Consider the following 20,020-nt stretch of genomic DNA (forward strand, 5'->3'; position numbering starts at 1 on the left):
AGTTTGTTTCACTGATTTCATCATTGGATGGAATACATCACTAACAGAGTAGTAAGGGTGCAAAGACTGAAATTTAAACCCCTAATTAAGCAATGGTTTGAGAGTTCTAATGTCCTGTACCTGCTTGACACCGTGACTCAGTGGGGAATCGCAAATGAAAATTAATACTGTATATAGTATAATCTTAATTATATGGCAACAACTGATCATGTTTAAAAAATTAAATACTCAAGTGTTCAAAAATCACTGGCACCCACCAAAGACAAAACGCTTCTGTACAGTTTTATACATTCAAAGAACAGTAATTTGTAGTAATATAAAAAGGTTTGTATGGATTCCCTTAGGTCTTGATTACTGTCATCTGATCATAACACAACTGTAACTAACTCTGCTACCATGTCAGCTTCTCTTCAGAGGCTAGGTATTAATCATAAATCAACAAAATGATTAACTTAACCGTGTTAAATAAAACCAGTGAATAGATGCTTGGAGCCATTCCAGTTTTTCTATCTTTCAAAAGGTCAATACACCTACTCAGGAATACGACAGACTTTGTACCTTTCAAGATACTTCTCTCTTTTCTAGAATTGAAAAATAACATTACCGTTTAAATTTAAAGTGAACTTTAGTAATTAAATTGTTCATTACTTCCGAAATGGTGACCCACTAAAATAGTTTTAGTCTTTCTCTTGTTGCCGAAATCACAAACCCTTCCTCTTTTTTCTTGACCATTTAAAACAGTTTTCTAGATCTAAAAGACTAAAGAAAATATTTATTACTGCTTCCAGCAACAGTCTTAATTTGCTACAGTAGCATTACATAATAACCTTAAAAAACAAAACCTTTTTCTTTTGATAAAGGAGCGACTAACACAAATGGAACTTAGATATAAACATCACCAGAAAACAAGATGCTAGCACAAATTAAAAGGATTTAATAGTGAAAATGTATTTTAACTATTTACATCTGCTTTCAGTGTTAGAAATGATGAAAACCTAGTGTTCATATCCTTCATAATAAAAATTTATTCTCCACTTTAATACAAAGACTATGTTGCATAAACAGAGGATTTAAAGCTGTAGCAGAGTGGCTGAATGAAAGGCAAATGGCAATCTTTCTGGCTCCAGTAGATGCCATTCCCTACCACACAATGTTTGCCACTCATAAATACATGACAAATACTTCCTCAATCATTTTTTACGAGCAGGGATGCACAGGGGGTAGTCAATGGCTAGCTTCAGGGAAAATAGGAACAGCAGGCGGCAGAAACTGTACAGAAAATGGCTATGTGGTAAATTCTCTTCTGGAACATCACTCAGTTACCCAGTCTTTGATCTTTCAGCTGCAATTACACTAACTTCCACAAGAGCTGACCCCCCAACCCACCAAACATACACACAACCCAAATCAGATCATTAGTTATACATAAAATTTGGTTTTATACTTAGGATCATCCATATCTTTACATTTTTATAAATTAAAATTTGCTATTTAGACAAGAGTTTACTTTCAATTGGCTATAACCATATCATCATCACAACTGGTCTCACAAAAAACATGGGGTGTCTGGCGACAGCTAAATCACAGACTGGCGTCTCCCAAGCAGTCTGTCTACCATTAGGGTCTGGGAAATGGTATTTACTATACAATTAGAGCCAGGGAGTTCTACCTGTAATCATCCAAATACAGGTGTGAGAAGCCCCTTTGGGCAAGGAAACTGACTCATCCCTTTTCATGTAAACTTTGATGTCTGTATTGTTTCACAGAGCCTCAGGAAACCTTACCATTTATACTACAATGAGAAGATTTATTAACTGAGGTCAAGCAATAAATTTTAAAATTCCTTCCCAAAGGTAATAATTTTTAACACATTAATCATCATATTTATAAGAATTTGAAACAAGACAGAACTGATTATTTTAAATTTATCTATTGGAGGACACTGACTAGTTGGAACTAAATTTTCATGTTACGTTTATGCTTTCTAGAATATTACCAATAAAGAAGCCAAACTCAACTTCCTATCAGGAACACAAAATGTCTTATGGCAATATCAACAGGGCATTTTTAGTTGCAGTAATTTCACAGAATTTATTCTAATGATTTATTGGAGTTAACCATCTGACATTAATTATTGTTTTGGCTTCTAGTCTATGAATGTTTATTTTTCAGTTTAAAGCTTCTCACTCTTTGATATCATATGGAAATGAGAATTTTTAATGGAAAATTGAAACCATGTGCATCTAAGTACTTAATGAAGTACAGGGAAAAACCGACAATATATTTTAGGAGAATTCAGATATTTTGCTTTGGATAGTCTTGATTTGTTAATATAACTCAATACTACAAAATACTGAGGGTCCAGTGAGGCAAGTCAAAGCAAGCGAGCATTATGCCAAATGTGTACATGTCTACATGCTATATGAACATATGGAGTTTTTGAAGTTATTAGTGAATGAAAGGCAGCCTTGTACATTTTGGTTACATGTCAAAAAAATGATAGTACATAAACGCATAGTTTTTACCTTTGCACACTTTTAAAGTATTTGAAACAGACGCCTGGTCTTCCTCCTTGCCTCACAGTTTTATTTTTTTTTTTAATTTAAAAAATACATTTTTAAAGCATTTAATTTGGATTTTTAAATTTATGCCCAACTGTAATTCCTAGAGGATATTTTAAAGTCACATATAATATCAACACAGCTAGAAATTCCTAGTTTAAAAAATTTTACTGTTCCAACTACAATTATTCTCATTTTGCAAAGAAAAAAATAATGATGTCTATTAAATTTAAATTTGATAAGTAAATATGTACGATTCAGTATTACCTAATTTGTTTTTTTTTCTTAAGTTCTCTCAGTGTAAATCAATTAGGAGACTCATCTCAGAATTAAAACATCACGCAAAGTTTTCTAATCCATTTTAAACTTTTTAATAATAAGAGGGAAAAAATTAAAGTCCAATATAGCAGTAAGTACATAGGTAGGTGTTCGCGTGTATACGGATATATGTCTGAATATATCTAGAGAGGAAAAACTTACCATTTGTTTTTCTTTCTAATGTAGTCTTTTTCAGAAAGATTAACCAAGTAGACCATTGGTTTTGAAGTCAGAAATAGATGTTTATTCAGTACTTCAATCTACAGTGGGAGACACAAAAAGAATCCTTTTTGAAACTTGGGTAACTATTGAGTAAATCACTAAATAACTTGAAAGTAAACTCTGTTTAAACAAGTAGCCATTTTCATTTTTATAATTCTTGTTTCTAAAGATTAGTTGTTATAAAATATCAAGAGTAGAGGAAAAGAAACAACGGGACTGGGAATAAGCAATCATTGACAAAACTAAAGTTTAGCTATAATAATTAGTGTAAAATAATGACAACTCTAATTTGTTCTCTAAGAAATCAAAGCAAACGCAGTAATAAATGGCATATAGTTATAACTTACCTCTTTGTCATTCCAATCATGATAGAAGCGAACAGGTTTCTTTTGATCTATAACCCAGGATTTGACTTTGCACATTATGTCCTGTACACGATTGAGAAAAAAGTAAATACAAGATGAATACTAAGCATTTAGATACTAAATACTAAAATTAAAAGGGGAATTAAGTCACACAGATAATAATTTTCAGCATCTCATTTAAAAATCGAAAAACTAATTAATGAAACATTGTTGTGGCATTAAAATATTAACATATAAAATGTGGAATACTAGCAAATTTAGTAAAAGTCTTAAAAATTTTAAGACAATTCAACTACACCAAAGATGACAAAAGACAGTAATATTTCAACACTTCCTACTGGTGCCACTTGCAAGATAAACATGCTATTAGGAAATGGGGGGGGGGCAGGGAGATACTAGAGACAGAATGAATTATAATTTTTTCCTTAAATAGAAAATCAAACAAATAGATGAAATTGAATCTATTATTGATAATCTACCCTCCAAAGTATTATATCAACTGACCAAAACCCTTTTTATTATGAATTAATTTTCTGCCAACTCCTTCTCTCTGCCCACTTCTCCTGTCCCCACTCCAGCAATCCCCCTCCAACCTGCCAAAGCCTCCATTACACAATGGCAAGAGCCCTGCACTGGTGACCTCCAACCAGCTGCATTCACTTTCAGAACATCTCTCTCTGCTGGAAATCTAAAGGCCTTTTAGTTAGCAAGCTAGTGTGCATTCAGAAGGAGTAACTGCAGGAAGAGCCCAATGTGCTTTGTTTCTCTGGCCTTTCTTCACAGAAAGATTAATCATCTGTGAAATGGAAACGGCAAACAGCAAGTGACACAAACTGAACCCTTCAAGCCTTTCCTCATCAGTTTGTGGTTCTGAATCTAAAAGCTGCGTGTGGCAAGGTTCTCCTTACAGGCAGGTGTTAATAAAAGACTCTAGGGTCTGAAAGGTCAAACTTAGCCCTTCCAGAAGAAGTGCATTTGAGAGTCATCTGTTTTTTGTTGTTGTTAAAGATAATTTATGGATGTTTAAAATATGCAATTTTAAAAATTTACTGTAATATGTAATTATTAGTAATAGGTTTCTTGGGTTTTCATCAATGTATTTTCCTTTACCATAAGTCAGTTATTCTTCTGTAAATATCCACTTGTATAAATTACCTCAATATTTAGTATACCTTCCTTCCAAATCTTGCTGTTACCAACAGGAAAAATAAGGAAAAAGCCCTATATCCTTAGATCCTGATTTGAAACACTCCAGGAAAAGGACTTCCCACAGATTTTAACAAGGAAGGGGCAACCTAAAAACTTTTAATGAAATCTAACATGTTCTGCTTAAGAATAATCACTTTTACTCTTCTATAACTGAATTTCACTCATAAATGTTTAAAAGTAGCTAATGTAACACCATTTCCTACAAGGAGAAGATCAAAGTGCTATATTACAAATGCATTATGATTAAAAAAGCCCTGTGCAGCCTTGCTATTAACTGTTCTTTAAACCCTAAAAGGCTTCCCATAGATCTCACTTGGCACTGCATATACAACCTTTGACAAGTAATGTAGACCATTTTTATTCATTGCCTAAAATTGTAGGCAATTATGTGCGTCACACTGGCCACCTGCAAATTCTGAATGCCTGCTCCAGTTGTCAGTGGAAAAAACTAATGTCGGAGGGGATTAATCTAGGGGGAGAGAGTCCTCTTTAATGGCTCCAGCAGGTGAAATGGCCCAGCTGGTTACTATGATGAGTGGCCAGAACGAACAGCTTATGTAGAGATACGCAACAAGATTATACAAAAGAAGGAGAAAACAGTGGTACCATCTTATATTTGGTTCCATTAGTTATTTCAATTAAAGAAAAGAGAAAATATACAAAAGAAAGTCAAACTTAAAATAAGAAAATTAAATTTTAATCATATAAGGAGTGCAAAATACTTTTGTAACTATAAACATTTTCACAAAATGAAAGGGCTTTGATAAATCCTGATCACTAGTGAAGGAATTTCAGTATTTGTCAATTTTAAATTAACTAGACAGTCACTTCAGACATAAAAGTTTTATCGCACACGCTTTTTGGCATTCATTTTTTTCCCCACCCTACACCAAAATAATATGTTAGGAGCCTCGAATTTTAAAGAGAATTAACTCATAATTAAGTTCCAAAGCAATGTATTTATTTAAGCCACAATCAATGCTTCTTAGAAAAATTTATAGATCACTAAGCCTTTCAAGAGTTGAAAATAAAAAATACTTTGAAATTGAAAATATTTAATTTTATACCCAGAACTCTCTTAATTATCCCCACAAAATACTTAATAGCCAGAAAAGACATCTTAGATTACCAAAAGATGTCAGTTTTACTGAAGACAAAAAAACCCCTCAGATTGATAAGATAATATTATCTTATATAAATGATTGTATGGTATAGTTGTAATGTGTTTTTTCTTAATTAAAAGTTCATTTTAATTTTAGCGAGAAATTAAAAGATATGTTCCTTACATGAAAAACTTGTAATCAGATGAAAGAAAACATTTGGACTTATTTGTATATAACACTTAATGGATTGACTGAATTTTTCCTATGCTTATATATAAAATTATGGTTAGAACAATGAAAGGTTCCAGTTAGTGAATCTGGTTAACTGAAAAAATAATCTAGTGCATATCTAACTTTTAACAAATAAAAATAAAATTAAAAGTTTAATGCTTGACGACTCAGAATTTACTTTAGTGTGGTAATAAATCCTGGGTCCACCGCTCACTAGGTCTCTGACCTATTACTTCACTGGTAAAATTCAGATGAGGAGACTATGTACCTCCTGGGGATTGCTGTGAAAATCAAATGAGATAATGCATATACAGTGTTTACGGTGTTTTAGTGCAGTTCTTGGCACAGAGTAAGTTCTCAGTCAATGTGAGTTGTTGCCATTGTTATTATAATTACTGAACAACTAAATGCCAGTGATCTACAAAATGGTAATATATTCTCTTGGGTATGCCTTTAAAACAAATATGTATATATCTTCCACAACTGAACAATTGTTCAATAGTCCCTTTTCTCAAATTTCTGAAGGTTGCCAACACTGGCTTTCTTAGTGAAAACTCAATTCAGTCTTCTAGTCTTAACATTCTACAAGAACTAGCTAGCTTTTGCTAAACTACCTTTAAACTGCAAAGAAATTTAATACAAATGCACCTTGAAAACCTTGCTCTTCTACTTTGACTTTTCTTACTGACAGCATTTCACTTTAGAAATGCTCTATTTTTAAGATATTTCATTACTGTTGTTAATAGCATCTGTAGTGTATTTAGACTGTATTTAGACTCAGGGAGGATGTGTGACTTGCCTAAATTCCCAGAGCTGGTAAGTAGCACGGCTTAGATTCAAATTCAGGTCTAACTGATGCGAAATTCGTGTTCTGTCCTATCACCCTGGCCTATTTGTCTTCCTTGTTGCCTAATTGCTCTTTGTTTGCCTAGACATTCCCAAGGTTTTTATTCAAAGTCCTCATTCTCATTCCAAGGTCATCAGAGAAAGTTAATACTCTTACTATTTGGTGCTATCTCTAATTATAAATCCATGTATCACAAAAATAATATTTTTCTTTGCACAAAATAACACAGCCCAATTATTTACTAGATTTTCCAAGACTAATTACTGAACTTCTCCATTTGACATTCTTCAGCTCCCACAGCAGGAATTATTCATCTATGATCCATAGATTTCAGGGGTTTGCAAACTCTGAAATTGTATTTAAAGTTCTCTGTTCATGTGCCTTTGAGGGATGATGGTACATTTGTTCCAAATGTTTTTGAAAGGAATTTATGGTCTAAAAAAATCAAGCACAATGGTTGTGAGTGACTTTCTGGCAGTACTCAAAGGCAATAACAACCAGGTCAATGAACTCCCAGACATGCAGTTTAGACACTGACGTAACACTTGATTCAGCCAGACCCTGCACTCGATTTTCATCTATCCTAATCAACACTGCAGATAAAAAATTCTAGTCAAAATTCTGTATTTATATAACATAATTCCAGTTAAAATCCTAATAGGGATGTTTGAGAACATTACAAATTGAATATATCATTATTCTAAAAGGATGGCTTGGTTGAAAGTAAAAAGAAAAACGTTTAGAGAGAAAAATGTGTCCTGCTTTACTGTGTATTAAAATAAACAAAAAAGCTACAGTATTTAGAACAGTGTGACACTAGCAGCAAAAGTGAGGAATAGATTAGAAACAACCTAAAAACCCACAAATTAAAGATTTGCTAGTAAATTATGGAATAGTCTTAGAACAGAACAGTTTTTATCCATTAAGACAAGATGTATCTGTATATTCTTTCCTATGGGAAAATGTCCAAAATATATAGCAGTTTGGAGGTCAAACTCTAAGTGAAAAAAGCAGGTTCAGAACAATGGAGTAAGGTTAATAATATGAATTTTATCGTCAAACAGATTTGGGTATGAGCTCTGCTTCTACCACCTTCTAGCTGTGTAACTTCTGGGCAATTACTTAACCTAAGTTTTCTTCTGTAAAATTGGGATAGTAACTCCATTCAGAATATGGTGACTGTGAGACTTAAATGAGAAAATACACATAAAGTAACTGTCACAGTTCCAGGCACATAGTAAATATTCAATAGATATTAAGTATTATTATTTATGGCAGAATACATAATGTGATTCCATTTAGGGTTTTGAAACTATATATGAGGTCTGTCCAGAAGGTATCTAGCCATGTGCTATGAAAAATAGACACATTTATTGAAGAAGATACAAGATACATGAAACATTGTACATAAGACAATGATGCCTTAGACCCCCTCAAAGCAGGTACCCTGGGGCCTCACAGTCACCTAATTGCCATCCACTGCCCCATATTTACCTGAATCTCATTGACGATCTGAAATCTCTTCCCTTTCAAAGGTGATTTTAGTTTTGGGAAAAGCCAGAAGTCACAAGGCACCAAATCTGGGCTGTAGGGAGGCTGAGTCACCTGAGTGATTTGATGTCTTGCCAAAAAAAGTCTGCATGAGACGTGCTGCATGAGCAGGCATGTTGTCATGATGAAGTCCAGTAGCCCATAGCTGCAGCCTTCTGAATCATCTGAATATTTTCCGCAGAGGAATGTTCAAGCTTAATGCAAAATCTGATGCAGATTCGTTGCTCTACTCCCTCAGTCTTTCTGAATGCCATGGCCACACAGTGCACATGCTCCCTCAATGGCATCTACCACCCCCACTGACTAGTACGGTGAAGTCATTATTTTCACACATGTACATTCCAGTCCACTCACCTTCGCTGCCATGTTACATCGATGTCACACAAACTGTGCTCATTATATTAACAATTGCTGGATTTTTTCCAGACAGACCTTGTATAAGTAAATGTACTCAAATAATGAAACTGGACAGATGCCACATCTAATTGTTAGTATAGAAATCTCTAGAAGATTGTATTCCAGAGGAGTCTCCTTTTCTGCCTTCTTTTTTTTTAAACTACAAGCCTGTTTTTATTTCTTTTTAACCAGTATATTATCTTTAGAATAGGAAAATAGAAATAAGAGTATATTCACAGGGTGAGGGTAAAGGAAGGACTTTATCTATTCTCTGCCCACCATCTGTAATCCTAAAATTCGATGGCTAAATGGATAGACTTGGCAGTTTATCAAGGTGCCTCACTCTTATTCTATAATAATTATAGCCACCAAACTTGATACTTCCCTCTAGCCAAACCTGCTACCCTAATACCTGATGCTCGCACTTGGATGTGCTGACCTATGCTGGTTGGGTGGCTTTAACACAGCAGAGCCAACAATGCACTCAGATTAGAAGAATGGAGGCAAGGCCTTTAGCTCAAAATAGTCTGGCTAGAAATCCACTACCACGGCTTCCTCCTGCTTCAACACAGAGTATCCTCTTTAAATATTCCAAATTGAGAAAGACCAAGCTGGGCTTTCTCTCACAAAACAGATCTCCATTGTATATTCTAAATTGAGATTAAGGATTTGCCTGAATCAGAATATTAAGCATTTGTGGCTCTACTAGATGAATGCTGCTGTTTATGGGGACCTGAGTACTGACCCTTGACTATCGTCTTTCTACATAATTTTATTATGTAGAAAGTTACTAAAACTCCCAGGAAAGAATCATGCAACAAAAGAGCAAACTAAGACAACTGGCAGCAATGCTCTGCATGACTGTGTATGTATGTGTAAGGGAGATGACCTCCAAGAATTAAAACAATAGGTTAATTCTTGCAATAACCTGGGTAGAATGTAGATTAGCAGTTGTGGGTTTTCAGCTATGTGATTCACTACAGTTAAGAGTGAGAACTTACATAGCAGTACTGGATATAATGTTGACAACAGGAAGGACACCAATTCATTCTTAATGTATAGATATCTTAGTAAAAGATCTGACCATTACTAAGGAGAAAAAGAAGGCAATTGTCCCTATGACTCCTGTAAATAAGCCTGAATGAATTTTGCCATGTTCCAAGAAGGACAAGGGGGTGGGGAACAATCTATTTTAATAAAAATACTACTGAAAAAGAAGAGTCAGAAAGAAAAAAAAGATGATGATCACACACAACCCTCTTAATAGATTATCTGGCATAACTTGTCAGAATGCAAAAAGATTGAGCAACTATGAAACAGGAGCATGAGGCCATAGAAAGAGGCCAGAGTCAAGTTAGAAAAATGGAAAGAAATGTCAAAAGAGTTGACATACTAAGAAAGATTTGTAAGGGAACCAAAATCAAAGAAGGTAAATAAAAATCCAAGTTGGAGATTCAGCTACTAAGGCAGAAGATAACTAGCAGTTTGGAGGTCAAACTTGAGAATGGCTTATACTGAAATATAACACATAGCCAGGGTAACATTGGTAGGTTACCCACAGCTTGATGAAACATCACAGAATAAACACATGCCTGTAATGACAACCCTGATAATATATAGAATATTATCAGCAATGTAGTTACAATGTTCCACACCTGTCCAGAGATAATCACTATCCTGGCTTCTTTGTATCACAAATTAACCCATTGTTGGAATTTATAGAAATGGAATCACACAGTAGCATTATTTTGTGTTCACCTTCTTTGTTCAACATTGTGAAATTCATCCATGTTGTTAGATGTAGTAGTAGTAGTTTGTTTTTTCTTTGCCATGTAAGATTCTACTGTAGGAATATTCCACAATTTATTTATACATTCTACTGTTGATGGACACTGAAGGTTATTTCTGCTTTAAAGCTTTTTATGCTATCAAAACTACTATGAATAAAGCTGCTATAAAATTCTTATACATGTATTTTGGTAAATTTATGCATGCATTTCTCTTGAGTACATGACTAAGATTAGAACTGCTCGAGCATAGGTCATGCATTTACTCAAACTTAATATATATTCCTAATCAGTTTTCAAAAGCAGATGTACTAATTCACACTCCCATCAACACTGCTTGAGAATTTCACTTCTTTCCCATACTTGATATTGTCAATCTTCTTAATTTATGGTATGTGGTATCTCACTGCAGTCTGAATTTACACTTCTCTAATAATTAATAAGGCATTTTCTTTTTCATAAAGTACCTGTTCAAGTCTTTTGCCCATCCAATTTTTAAATCTCTTCCTTTATTGTGTCCTATTAAAAAATACTTATCTATTCAAAGGTCATGGATATAGTATATATTATAGATGTTTTATCTTATGAGTTTCACTTTTTAGTCTATGTAAACTTTACTTTTTGTGTATAATGAGAGGTGATTATATCTTTTGGGGGGTTCGGGGGGCAGCGCTTTCAAGACCCTTCTTCAGCTCTGGGGATGGGGGTTACAACTCACATTCCTTATCCTTCAGAATTTGGCCCTAGCTGTCTGCTTTTGATTCCCTGACCTTCAAAGTTAAGGTCATGTCTTACTGTCCCATCTATGGGCCTCATTCTGCCAAAGTTGAACCTGAGGAGTGTAATATTCAGGAAGAAGCTTTTTTTTAAGATTAAAAAACTATCCTTACATATTTGATGGAAATAAGCTAGTTTGAGAGGGTAAGTTGTATATACAAGAAAGAAGGGATTATTTGGTAATCCAAACACTTTTATAAATAGAATAAAAACCACTGAATTGGATACTTTAAAAGGGTGAACTTTGTGATAGTGAATTTATCTCAATAAAGTCACTTAAAAGCAAAAAAGGATAAAAAAAGGAATGACTAATAGCTCAAGGTTTCTGAAAAGTAAGGAAGTGATAATATCCAAAGAACTGGAATAACGAGCCACAGATAAGAGGAGTGATAAGCAGGCTTTAAATTTGGCTAGTGGAGAACAAAGAATTCCTGTCTGATAGCTTTTATTTTGATCTTTGAAGCAGGAGGCAAGGTCATGTGCTGAGGACTGGGATGGATGAAAGAGGGGAGTAGGCATATAAAAGAGGTTTGAGGAAGTAGAGGAGCAGTTGCAGCAGGGAGTAGGAAGGCAAATAGAAAAGCTAGATGATGGTCCTCTTAAGGTGGATAATAATGAGTTTATGGAGATATCAAGATCCTATTTTTAATTTTCTTCATCTGTGTATGGTTAGCTATAGGCAAAGAGAAAATAGACAGGTGGGAATATCCAGAAAAGTATGCCTGTAGCATATGCGCCATAACATCAGTTCTTATGAGCTCATTCTCCTTAGGATGTATATAAAGTAGCCTGGCCTCAAATGAGTCCAATTCTCGTTGCCTTTGCCCCAAACACAATACATTCTTTTGTGTTATCCTGGAAGTCTTAAACAGTTTCGCACTTCCTAAAAACTGTCATCAAATAGCAGTGAGCATTGAGGACCTATAATGTGCTGATGCTCATAACATTTTACACAGTATACTGAACACATTATCCAACAAGGTGCTTCCAGTACTCTCCTAGAGGAATCTAACTCAGTCCAAATAGTCTCCTGGCCAGAACTGGTGGGCACTTGACCTATCAAGTCATCTAATAAGACAAACAAACAAAAACAAAAACAAAAAATTCTGCCAAAATGTGAATAAATTAAGGCAGTTAGATGTTTGTTCTAGAAGCTGGAATTAGAAAATGCCAGGATAATAGAATTGGAGACGTAAGCTGTAAAGATACACTGAAAGAACTCAAGATAGAGTAAATTACATGATGTGATAAGTCAATTATAAGTAAGCAGAAACTATGAAGAAGCAGAAATCAGTAACAAAAGCAATATATAAAAGAGCAGATGAAGTCTAGTGGGAACAGAAAAATAAAGTAAGTAGAATTCTAGCGAAGCAGATGTGAAGAACATCTGAGTTGCATGAACGGCAGGCAGAGCACCAACAGAGAAGAGGTACAGTGCTCTCCTGGAATGATTTACGATTCAACTCCAAAGGCCTGGTTCTATTACACTTCCTGCTCTTAAATATTTTTTGGATTTCATTTCCTTTCTCACCTTGTATTTTAAAATTCCATTTCTTGATATAGCCTAAGTTGACTCTCTGTTTCTCATAACAAAACAAACAAACAAACAAACAATTACAACATATAGTAACTTGGGAGAGCCAAGATGGTGGCAGAGTAGGTGGAAGCTACACTTACCTCCTCCCTGGACCAAACTGGAATTATGGCTAAAATATAGAACAATCATCTTGAAAAGTCAACTGAAGACTAGCTAAAGAGAAGCCTTAAAACCAAGGATTTACAGAAGAAGGCATATCCAGACTGGCAGAAAGGGCAGAGATGTGAAAAGAACTGGCCCTACTTCCACAGTCAGCAGCAAGGGCTCCATTAGAGTTGTATGAGGAAAGTCTGGGGTTTATGGCTCTGGGGAGAGAGCTGCAGGGACACCGGCCAGAATCCCTGTGCTGTCATCTCCCACACTAAAGACACCATCCTTCTTGGGTGGAACACTCACCTCCATATGACCCTCTGGGGGAAAGCAAGAGCCCCACCCTATGGACTCCCTTTTGCCCCTCCATGTGGATCTTATGCCCACTTGAGAAGTCAGCTGCCTTGGCCAGGGTGTAAAAGTCTGGGCAGACTGAGGGGTATCAGTGACTGAGGTATGCAGCTTTGGCATGGGGACCATTCACCCCTCCTTCCAGTGAACCTGACTGGCACCTTCCCACCACAGGAGATCCACTAGAACAGGTGGCTCTCAGGTGCCTTGGGACTTTTGCTGCCCTGACCCTGGGCCCAGTGCTAGAAAAACTGGACTGGGGGTGCAGGTTGGTCCTTTCTGTGTGCACCCACACCAGCAGAGGCAGCTACAAACAGTGGATTCCTTTATAACCCCAAACAGGTTGCCCAGGGCCAGTCACAGGTAGCGTCTGATACTGATCTGCACCAGAGTTCCTCTAAAGAGGGCCAGAACCAACAGATCCAGTGGCCAGCTTCAGACAGCATCAGAGCAGGAACCAATGAGCTTCACCAGCAGCATATCCAATAGGAAATCTTGGTTGGCACCAAACCCAGCTGAGGTAAATTCCAATTCATGTGGTCAGTACCTGTACAGCAACTCACACAGTGTGGATGAGGTTAAGCCTCACAGTAAGCCAGCCTAAGGATCAATCCCATGCATCAACAGGCCAAGAGCAATCACTCAATTACAACAGGAAGGCACATAAACCCAAAGGACATTCCTGGAGCACCCAGTTCAGATGATCAAGGAGACTGCACCACTGGACCCTACAGGGCATCTACTACATTAGGCCATACTACCAAGACAGAGAGTCATAGCAGCTCTACAGAGAAACAAACACAAAGAGGCAGCCAAAATGGGGAGACAAAGAAACAGGCCCCAGATGAAAAAACAGAGAAATCTCCAGAAAAAGAGCTAAATGAAATGGAGGCAAGCAATTTACAAGACATACAGTTCAAAGTAATGGTTAGGGACCTCCATTACAGAACAATTACACAATTCTAAATTACAGAACAATCATCACACAGAACTGTAAGAAACAGAGTTGAATGGAAGTCTGACAAATACAGAATTTAAGAAACCACATCCATCAAGACTGGTAGGAAGGGCAAACATGCAGAATGAGCTGGTTCCACATCCACGTTTGGTGGACAAAAATTTAGGAGGGATATCTCAGGAACAAGGAGTCCCAGCCCCACACCAGGCCCCCTAGCCCAGGGTTCCAGTGCCAGGAGGATAAGTCCCCATTAACTTCTGGCTGGAAAACCATCAAGGGATGACTTCGTGGAAGAAACTTCTGGAGTACCAAGCAGTTCCTCTTAAAAAACCTACACACAGACTGACTCAGATTCACTCCTTCTCAGCTCCAGCACAGGGGTAGCAGGTAAAAAGGCACCAGTGGCATACAGGGAGGAAGTGAAGTGTCTGGCATCAGAGCAAGAGCTGGGGGACAGCTTTCTCCCAGAGAGAAAGACAGGCAGAAGCCATTGTCCCTTTAATGAACCCTTGCCCAACAGAGCCACAGAGCCAGCAGTCAGGTGCCACAGATGAGACTCCATCAACCTGGCTAACACTGTTTACCCTGCCCTGGAGATCCCCTGAGACTCTGTCCCACCCAAGATGTTAACAGAGACTTTTACATATGAATGGCTGGTCTTGCCTCATGCTTTACAACTTCCTAAATCATATCAAACAAGCCACAGCTTGCTTGATAGTACCTCTTGCAGAGTGGTTCCAGGACTGGCACTAGCAGCAGCCAGCCTAGATTTAAGGTTTGGCTTTGCCTGGGAATCTCCAAGACCAGCACAAGTAGCAGCCATCTCATTACTTTATAGCCCAGCCAAGGTGGCCATAGGAAAAACACAGGTGAGGACTGACACTGGCCTGCACCATCAGGGAAATCACAGAGCCTGTGCTTCCAAGTGCACAGCTACAGACTATGGCAGAGCACCACCACCCTGTCCCCACACAGCTGATCCTCCACAGATGGCAGAGGTTGGTAGTCTATGTTCACAGCCAGTCCTTGTAGCTGACTGGCTTGGGTAAATCCCTCTCACTGACCAGCCAACAGCAATCAAGGCTCAACTACAAGAGGAGGGTGTACTCAGCACACACAAAGGGTGCACCTGTGCCACTGGACCCTACAGGACATCTACTGTATTAGGCCATGCAACCAAGGCAGGGAGTCATTGCAACTCTACCTTATACATAGAAACAAACACGGGGAGGCTGTCAAAATGAGGAGACAAAGATTTAATATGGCCCAAATGGAAGAACAGATCAAAACTCCAGAAAAAGAACTAAACAAAATGGAGATAAAGCAATCTATCCGATACAGAGTACAAAACACTGGTTCTCAGGATGCTCAAGGAGCTTAGTGAGGACCTCAACAGCATAAAAAAGACCCAGTCAGAAACAAAGGATTTATTAATTGAAATAAAGAATAATTTACAGGGAAACAACAGTAGAGTGGATGGAGCTGAGAATCAAATCAATGATTTGGAACACAAGGAAGCAAAAAAACAATCAATCAGAACAAGAAAAAGAAAAAAGAACCCCTCAAAATGAGGATGGTATAAGCAGCCTTTGGGACACATTCAAGTGTTCCAAAATTAACATTATAGGGGTGCCAGAAGGATAGAAAGAAAGAGCAAGAAATTGGAAGTCTATTTGAAAGAATAATGAAAGAAAACTTTCCTAATTTGGGGAAGGAAATAGGCATGCAAGTCCAAGGAGCACAGAGAGTCCCAAACAAGATGGATGCAAAGAGACCCACTCCCAGACACATCATAATTAGAATGCCACGGGTTAAAGATAAAGGGAGAATCCTAAAAGCAGCAGGAGAAAAGCAGTTAGTTACCTGCAGGGAAGTTCCCATCAGACTGTCAGCTGATTTCTCAGAAGAAACTTTGCAGTTTAGAATGGATTGGCAAGAAATATTCAGTCATGAAAAGCAGGGACCTACAGTCAAGACTGCTCTACCCGGCAAAAATATCATTTAGAATTGAAGGGCAGGTAAAAAGGTTCCCGGACAAGAAAAAAACTAAAGGAGTTTGTCATCACCAAACCATTATTCTACGAAATGTTAAAGGGACTTATTTAAGAAAAATAAGAAGATCAAAACTATGAACAATAAAACAGCAATGAGCCCTGGCTGGCGTAGCTCAATGGATTGAGTGCTGGCCTCCAAACCAAAGGATCACTAGTTTGATTCCCAGGCAGGACACACGCCCAGGTTGCAGGCCAGGTCCCCAGTGCGGGGCGCATGAGAGGCAACCAAACACTGTTGTTTCTTTCTCCCATCCTTCCCCTCTAAAAATAAATAAATGAAATCTTTAAAAAAAAAAGATGTCATTAAAAATATGATAATGAATACATATCAACAACTGGTTTTGATGGCTGTCAGATGGGAGGGGCATTTGGGGGAATGGATGAAGACGTATGGGGATTAAGGAGTGCAAATGGGTAGATACAAAATAGCCATGGGGAGGTAATGTACAGTATAGGAAACACAGTAGCCAAAGAACTTGTATGCATGTCCCATGGACATGAACAATGGTGTGGGTATTGCCTAAGACGGTGGGGGTTGCTGGGTAGAGGGTGACAAAGTAGGAAAAATTGGGACAACTGTAATAGCATAATCAACAAAATATAATTTTTAGAAAAGTAATGGTTAGAAGGATGCTCAACAGAATAAAAAAGGACATAGATAGCATAAGAAAGGAATATTTAGAAAGAACACACTGGAGGGAATAAACAATAGACTAGATGGAAGTAGAGGGTAGAATCAGCAATTTGGAAGACAACGTGAAAAAAACACCCAATCCAAGCAGCAAAAAGAAAACAGAATTTTAAAAACAAGGATACTTTAAGGAACCTTTGGGACAACATAAAGCATAAGAACATCCACATCACAGGGGTACCTGAAAGGGAAAAGAGAGAGGAAGAGACCGAGAACCTACTTAAAGAAATAATGAACAAAAAATTCCCTAACGTGCAAAGGAAAGATACACACAAGTCCAGGAACAGAGAGAATCCCAAACAAGATGAAACCGAAGAGGTCCACATAAAGACACATCAAAATTAAACAGGAAAGCTTAAAAACAAAGAGAGATTCAATAAAGCCATAAGAGACACTTACCTACAAGGCAGCTCCCATAAGGCTGATATCTCAATAGAAATAGTTCAGACCAGAAAGGATTGGCATGAAATATTTAAAGGGAGGAAAAGCAAGGACATACAATGAATACTAGTTTACACAGCAAGGTTATCATTTAAAATTGAGGGAGAAATAAAAAGCTTCCCAAACAAGAAAACACTAAAGGAATTTGTTACTACCAAACCAGTCTCACAGGAAATGTTAAAGGGCTTTCTAGAAGAAAGGGGGTGGGGGGAACCAGAGGAACATAGTTAAAAGAACAAAATGACAAGCACCTATCAATAATCACTTTAAATGTAAAAGGCTTAAATGCTCAGTTAAAAGACAGGGTAGTTGAATGGATAAAAAACCAAGACTCATATACGTGCTGTCTACAAGAGACCCACCTCAGAATGACAAATACACACAGACTAAGAAGGATGGAAAATTTTTTTAAAAGATGGGGTGGCATTATTCATACTTGACAAACTGGCTTTAAAACAAAGGCTACAGTAAAAGACAAAGGACACTGCATAATGATAAAGGGAGCAATACAACAAGAGGGACATAACCCTTTTAAACATTTATGGACCCAACATTGGAGTGACTAAATATGTAAAGCAAATCTTGATGGACATCAAAAGAGAGATTCACAGTAATACATTCATAGTAGGGATTTTAACACCCTATTGACATTAATGGATAGATCTTCCAGGCAGAAAATCAACAAAGAAACAGTGGTCTTAGGTGACACACTAGATCAGATGGATTTAATTGATATCGTTAGAGCGTTGTACCCCAAAGCAGCAGAATATACATTCTTTTCAAGTGCACATGGAATATTTTCTAGAACAGACCACATGTTAGGATACAAAACAAGTCTCAATAAATTTAAGACTGAAATCCTATCAAGCATCTTCTTTGACCATAATGGTATAAAACTAGATACTGATCACAAGAAAAAAACTGAAAAACACACAAAGACATGGAGACTAAATAACATGTTACTAAACAATGATTGGGTTAACAATGAGATCAAACAAGAAATCAAGAGAGGGCTTGAAACAAATGAAAATGAGAACACAACAACAACCCAAAATCCATTGAACACAGAGAAAATAGTCTTAAGATGGAAATTCATAGCATTACAGGCCTATCTCAAGAAACAAAGAGCCCTAACTGGTGTGGCTTAGTGGACTGAGCACAGGCCTGCGAACCAAAGGGTCGCCAGTTCTGTTCCCAGTGTAGGGCACATGCCTGGGTTGCAAGCCAGGTCCCCAGCAGGGGGCATGCAAAATGTAACCACACATTGATGTTTCTCTCCCTTTTCCTCTCTAAAAATAAATAAAATCTTAAAAAAAAACAATCAAAATCTCAAATAAACAATCTAACTTTACACATAAAGGAACTTAGGGAAAAAAAACCCACAAAGCCCAAAGTGAGCAGAAGGAAGGAAATAATAAAGATCAGAGCAGAAATAAAAGAAATAGAGTCTAAAAAAACAATACAAAAGATCAATGAAATCAAGAGCTGGTTCTTTGAAAAGATAAACAAGATTGACAAACCTAGAACCAGATTGATCTAGAAAAAGAGAGGACCCAAATAAATAAAATCAGAAATGAAAGAGAAGTAACAACTGATACCAAAGAAATACAAAGGATCTTAAGGAAATATTACGAACAACTATTTGCCAACAAATTGGACAATCTGGAAGTAATGGATAAATTCTTAGAAGCACACAATCTTCCAAAACTGACTCAGGAAGAATCAGAGAAACTGCAAAGACAGATTACAACTAGTGAAACTGAAGCAGTAATCAAAATACTCCCAAGAAACGAGAGTCCTGGACAGGTGAATTTTACCAAACATTCAAAGAAGAACAAACACCTATCCTTCTCAAACTATTCCAAAAAATGCAAGAGGAGGGAAGACTCCCAAGCTCACTTTATGAGGCCAGCATTATCCTAATTCCAAAGCAGATAAAGACATTGCAAAGAAAGAAAATTACAGGCCAGTATCTCTCATGAACATAGATGCTAAAATCCTCAACAAAATAGTATTAGCAAACTGGATCCAGCAATACATATGTGGAATCTAATGAACAAAATTAACTAACAAGCAAAACACAGGGTCATAGACAGAGAGCAGGTTCACAGCTGTCAGAGGCGGGGGGTTCAGAGACTGGGTGAGGGTAGTAATGAAGGGATTGAGCAAGAAAGGAAAGAAAGAGGAAAAATTCATTGACACAGCCCACAGTATGTTGATATGGGAGTAGGAAGCTGTCGGGGGAAGTAGAGGAGGGTATTGAGGGGACAAACGATGGTAAAAGGAGACTTGACTTGGGGTGGTGAACACACAATACAGTATATTGATAACATGATGTGGAATAAAAAGAAAATAATAACTCTTCTGAGATTCAATGATGCATTATTTACTTCTAGCAGATCATACCTATTTGTTCACACAATGTATTATCAAATAAGAAATGAAATGTTTCCGCTAAAACCTTAAAGAAA

General features: G+C 37.0%; 1 protein-coding gene across 1 annotated transcript in view; it reads right to left on the minus strand.

Moving 5' to 3' along the window:
• OLA1 (Obg like ATPase 1) overlaps positions 1-20,020 on the minus strand; it is a 174,161-nt gene that overhangs the window by 52,698 nt on the left and 101,443 nt on the right. Inside the window, exons 6-7 of the mRNA XM_054562371.1 lie at positions 3,449-3,529; positions 3,042-3,139 (exon numbers count right to left, since the gene is read on the minus strand). Of these exons, the coding sequence (XP_054418346.1) occupies positions 3,042-3,139; positions 3,449-3,529 (179 nt within the window). The remainder of the gene's footprint in view (positions 1-3,041; positions 3,140-3,448; positions 3,530-20,020) is intronic.

Source organism: Pteronotus mesoamericanus, unplaced genomic scaffold, assembly GCF_021234165.1.
Source record: "Pteronotus mesoamericanus isolate MK-2021 breed Mesoamerican mustached bat unplaced genomic scaffold, CSHL_Meso_final scaffold_651, whole genome shotgun sequence".
Classification (NCBI taxonomy): domain Eukaryota; kingdom Metazoa; phylum Chordata; class Mammalia; order Chiroptera; family Mormoopidae; genus Pteronotus; species Pteronotus mesoamericanus.